Source organism: Arachis hypogaea, chromosome 15, assembly GCF_003086295.3.
Source record: "Arachis hypogaea cultivar Tifrunner chromosome 15, arahy.Tifrunner.gnm2.J5K5, whole genome shotgun sequence".
NCBI classification, from domain to species: Eukaryota; Viridiplantae; Streptophyta; class Magnoliopsida; order Fabales; family Fabaceae; genus Arachis; species Arachis hypogaea.
The window spans coordinates 46993818-46999298 of NC_092050.1; the positions used below are offsets into that span (position 1 = coordinate 46993818).

The 5481-nt window shown below is 36.2% G+C and overlaps 1 protein-coding gene across 1 annotated transcript; it reads right to left on the reverse strand.

Annotated features, from left to right (window-relative positions):
• Positions 1–853: 853 nt before the first annotated feature.
• LOC112748361 (uncharacterized) lies at positions 854–1840 on the reverse strand. Its single transcript, XM_025796590.1, has one exon. It carries the CDS (start codon positions 1838–1840, stop codon positions 854–856), a length of 987 nt encoding a protein of 328 aa, XP_025652375.1.
• Positions 1841–5481: the final 3641 nt, after the last annotated feature.

Consider the following 5481-nt stretch of genomic DNA (forward strand, 5'->3'; position numbering starts at 1 on the left):
AGGGATAAGCCTGGCCTTGAGAGTTTTAAAGGCATGCAGGCACTCTTCATCAGAATGAAAAGGAGCATCAGTAACTAGAAGATTACTTAATGGTTTTGCTATTTTGGTAAAATTTTTAATGAATCTTCTATAGATGCCTGCATGACCCAAGAAATTCGTTATCCCTTTTGTATTCACAAGGGGTGGTAGCTTCTCAATGACATCCACCTTGGCTTTGTCAACTTCTATGCCTTTGCTTGAGATGCGGTGCGCAAGAACTATACTTTCTGTAACCATAAAATGACACTTCCCAATTTAAAACCAGGTTAGTTTCTTGGCACCTTCTCAATACTAAAGCTAGATGTTGCGAGAATGCTTCAAAGGAATCACCATAAACAGAGAATTCATCAATAAAAACCTCAATAAATTTTTTATTCATATCAGAAAATATAGAAAGCATGCACCTTTGGAAAGTCACAGGAGCATTGCACAAATCGAAAGGCATACGACGATTAGCAAAGACTCCAAAGGGGCATGTGACCACTATTTTCTCTTGACCATGAGGGTCTACCGCTATTTGGTTGTAGCCGGAGTATCCATCCAAGAAGCAATAAAAAGCATGCCCGGCCAACCTATCTAACATCTTATCAATAAAAGGAAGAGGGAAGTGGTCCTTCCTTGTGACTATGTTGAGCCGCCTATAATCAATACACATCCTCCACCTAGTCACAGTCCTTGTAGGAATGAGTTCATTCTTGTCATTGGCTACCACGGCCACACCTCTTTTCTTGGGAACAACTTGAACCGGACTCACCCAAGGGCTATCAGAGATCGGGTAAATGATGCCGGCTTCCAACAACTTCATCACTTCCTTCTAGACCACTTCCTTCATTGTAGGATTAAGGCTTCTTTGTGCTTGTACTATTGGTTTAACATCTTCTTCAAGTAGAATTTTGTGTATATACATAGTAGGACTTATTCCCTTAAGGTCACCAATAGTCCATCCAATTGCTGTCTTGTGTTCCTTTAGCACCTTGATTAACGCCTCTTCACAAGTGTTCAATGAAGAATTAATGATCACAGGATATGCCTCTGACTCTCCAAGGAAAGCATATTTTAGAGAAGGAGGCAGAGGCTTTAATTCAAGCTTTAGTGGTCCCTCATCCGTTGAAGGAATGTATGATACTTCCTTGGGTGGTGCTCTTTCTTCAATCTCACCAACTTCAACTTTGACAGAGGACTTAAGTGATTCATTAAGTTCTTCTTCTTCTAATGTCTCTTGCACCAATGGATTAATGATGTCAATTTTCATGCAATATGTGTAATCATTAGGATGCTGTAGAGCTTTAAATACATTGAGCACAATGTGTTCATCATTCACCCTTAATATTAATTCACCTTTTTGAACATCAATTAATGCTCTCCCTGTAGCAAGAAAAGGTCTCCCCAATATAATAGAGGCATTGACATCCTCTTCCATATCCAAGATGAGAAAATCTGCAGGGAATATGAATGTCTTCACCTTTACCAGTAAATTCTCAACAACACCTAAAGGAAGTTTCAAAGAACGGTCATCAAGTTGTAAAGAGATTTGGGTAGGTTTTACCTCTTCAATTTGGAGCTTGCACATTAAGGATAATGGCATGAGATTAATACGAGCTCCAAGATCACACAAAGCCCTTTCAACAGTCACATCTCCAATGGTGCAAGCTATCACAAAGCTTCCTGAATCCTTCAATTTCTCAGGCAGGTTCTTTTGAATAATGGCACTACACTCCTTGGTAAGCACCACGGTTTCATTCTCCCTCCAATTTCTTTTCTTGGAAATTAACTCCTTCATGAGCTTTGCATATAAGGGCATTTGTTCAAGAGCTTCAGCAAAAGGGATATTTATTTGGAACTTTTTGAAGACTTCCAGGAACTTAGAAAATTGTTGATCCTTGGCCTCTTTTTGCAATCTTTGAGGGTATGAAATTCTTGGATTGAATTTAGGAACTTGGATCTTCTCCTTTGGTGCATCCTTGGAGGCTAGAATTTATTTCTGTTGAGTGGAAGGTGTCACGTTCCCTTCTTGCAAATTATCACTCTTAGAAGCTTCTACTTTATTCTTTGCAACATGAGTTTCATCTTCTTCATTTCCCAGCACCCTTCCACTAATGGTTTTACATTCTTCTTCAGGGTTTGGGATAGTATCACTTGGAAACATTTGAGTAGGTTTTGCTAACTGTTGAGAAATTTGGCCCACTTCCACTTCCAAATTTCTCAATGAAGCTCCTTGATTCTTGAGGTTGGTCTTTGTATCCTCCATGAATGAGACAGTGGCTTGGGATAGCTTTCCTAAGGCTAATTCAAGACTAGAAAAACTTTGAGAATCTTGTTAAGTGGGTTGTTGATGAGTGAATCATTGTGATGGTATAGAATTTCCTCAAATGAATGAATTCTCGTTGCAAGTATAGTTCTAAACCAACAAACAATCCTCCAATCAAAATTTGGTTGTCACAAGTACAAACTCCAATAAAATTAACCGAAGTATTGAACTCCGGGTCGTCTCACAAGGAATTGCAATGAAGTGTATGATTATTGGCTATGAAGATGCAAGGGGTTTGATTTTATAGTTGACAAAAAAGTAAATGACAAGAAGGTAAAATGACAAGAACTAATAAAATAAAGGAAAAGATCTCTTGCTAGACATAGGTAATTGAGATCACCATCCTTGTCTGCAAACTATATATTGATAATTATGAGAGGCCAAGCTCATTAAATCTACTTCCAAAAGTCTTAAGTATGCAATATCTACTCCTAGACCTGAAGTACGTCAAATAGCTTTGATCACATCAACCCATAAGTCCCAACCTACCTACTAATTAGATTAGTAGTGGGTTGGTGTCAATGAGTATCAAATTGATCACCAAGGGTTCTTAAATCACCAAATCATTGAGACCCAATGACTCAAGGTCACTCAATTTCCTTAGCCTAGGCCAAGAGTAAAGAAAACTACTCAAAAACTAGAGGAAACATTTTATCAAACACTTAGTGTGCAAGAAAAGTAAACATCATAAAATGCAAGAATTAAAGGAAACCCATAACTAACATAAGCAAGAAATCAATAATAACAATAAAGATAAACATAAAAGAGCATGAAAACATAAAATTTCATTAAAGAAAATTAAGATCCAACAATGGTTCATCAACATAAAAGAGGCAAAATAAGAAATTAACAAGAGAAACTAAGAAGATTAAGACAATAGAACATTAAAATAGAATGAGAATTAAGATCAAAACAAGAATTGAAAGAGAAATTGGAGAGTGATTAACCTAACCTTACCCTAATTTCTATCCTAAATCTAGAGAGAGGAGAGAGCCTCTCTCTCTAGAATTCTTCCGAAAACATGATGAAAAACTAAACTATGACTACTTGGTTCATTCCCCCCTCAATCCTTGGATTCAATAGCATCATAAATGAGTTTTATTGGGCCCAAAATGAGCTAGAAATCACCCCCAACGAAGTGCAAAAAGTGGACCTATGCAGCTCCATCGGTGCGCACACGTACATGGCGCATGCGTGCCCTTATATGTGAAGAAACATATGACGAATTTTTTATTATTTCGAAGCCCCGGATGTTGGCTTTCCAACGCAATTGGAATTGCCTCATTTGGACCTCTATAGCTCAAGTTATGGTCGATTGAGTGCAAAGAGGTCAGGCTTGACAGCTTTACGGTTCCCTCATTTCTTCATGAGTTCTCCCACTTTGCATGGTTTTCTCCTCACTTCTTTCATCCAATACTTGCCTTATGAACCTGGAATCACTCAACAAACGCATCAAGGCATCGAATGGAATTAAAGTGAATTAAATTTAGCTATTTTAAGGTCTAAAAAGCATGTTTTCACATTTAAGCTCAAATCAAGGGAGAATTGCAAAATCATGCTATTTCATTGTATAAATGTGAGAAAAGGTGATAAAATCCCCCAAATTAAGCACAAGATAAACCACAAAATCGGGGTTTATCAAATCTCCCCACATTTAAACCAAGCATGTCCTCATGCTAAGAATAAAGAAGGACAAGAAAAGGGTTATGAACATTTATTCAATGCAAATAAACTATATGCACCTATCTACATGCATGCAACTAAATGCAAAATGATTCTATCTACTTGGTTAAAAGTAAATCAATCCCCATGAACACATATGGACATGTAGGGCTAAGTAGTATGATGATTCATGAATCCTACCAATTCAAATATCAAAATGAAGTTTAAATAGACTTGCAAGAAGAAAAGCTCATGAAAGCTGAGAACAAGGAATTGAGCATCGAACCCTCACCGGAAGTGTATCCGCTCTAGTCGCTCAAGTGTATAGGGTCGATCACTCAATTCTCCTCTATTAATGCTTTCTAAGATTTGTTTTTCATCTAACAATCAACAATTACTCAATGCATGCATACATTCATCATGAGGACTTATTCATAGGTTGTAATGGGACTAGGGTCAAGGTAAGGATGCATATGGTCAAGTGAGCTTGAATTTGTATCTTTGATTAGCCTAAGCTCTCACTAACATGTAACATATAAATTTATACAAATCTATATTTTTTTTTTTTTTTTTTTTTTTTTTTTTTTTTTTTTTTTTTTTTTTTTTTTTTTTTTTTTTTTTTTTTTTTTTTTTTTTTTTTTTTTTTTTTTTTTTTTTTTTTTTTGTATATCAATGTATTGCATATGGTTTAATTAGTCAAATATGAAATTAATTTTAAAAATAAAATTATCATCTATGTCGTCCATATGATACCATCATGCTAACAATCCTTAGGACATTTATTTTTTTTCGCTTATGGATAGTGATGTGCTACAATTAAGAACAAAAGGGATTAAACAGGCTCAAATTTAGCTAACAATGGTTGATGAAAGATAGGCTATTTGGGTAAGTGAGCTAAATAAAATGATGGCCTTCAATCATATAAATGCATATATACATGGAACAATGGACATAAAGAATCAAACAAATCAAAGATCACAATCATAGAAAGAGAACAATGCACACAATAATGGAAATAAGTGGTTATATGATGTAACCACACAATTAGGCTCAAAACTCACATACTTGTGTTCTTAGCTCAAAAACCATGTTCCGAAATAAATCCTTCAAGCAAGTACAACACAAAATATTTTTTTCAAATTATAGGTACCTCAAAGCAGTTTCTGAAAAGAATCATCACCCTAACAGTAGTCCTAACTAAAGGAAGTGGTAAAAATTGTACAAATTCTACTAACATGCAATCTATCATGCAATACAACAACTATTCATAACAAAGAACAAAAATTAAAAATTGGTGTTAAAAAAGGAAGTTGTTACCCCATGGAGGGTCGGGTCGGACGGACCCTCCCCACACTTAGAAAATTGGCATCGTCCTCGGTGCATGCAAAGAAGAGCAAGGTGGACGGGTAGCTACAATTGATGAGTGTCTTCAAAGGGTTGTGCGGGTGAACTTGGTTTGTGTGTCCCATTGT

Coding starts and splice junctions, on each gene's coding strand:
- LOC112748361 (XM_025796590.1), bottom strand. CDS start 1,840: ATGCCCTTATATGCAAAGCTCATGAAGGAGTTAATTTCCAAGAAAAGA.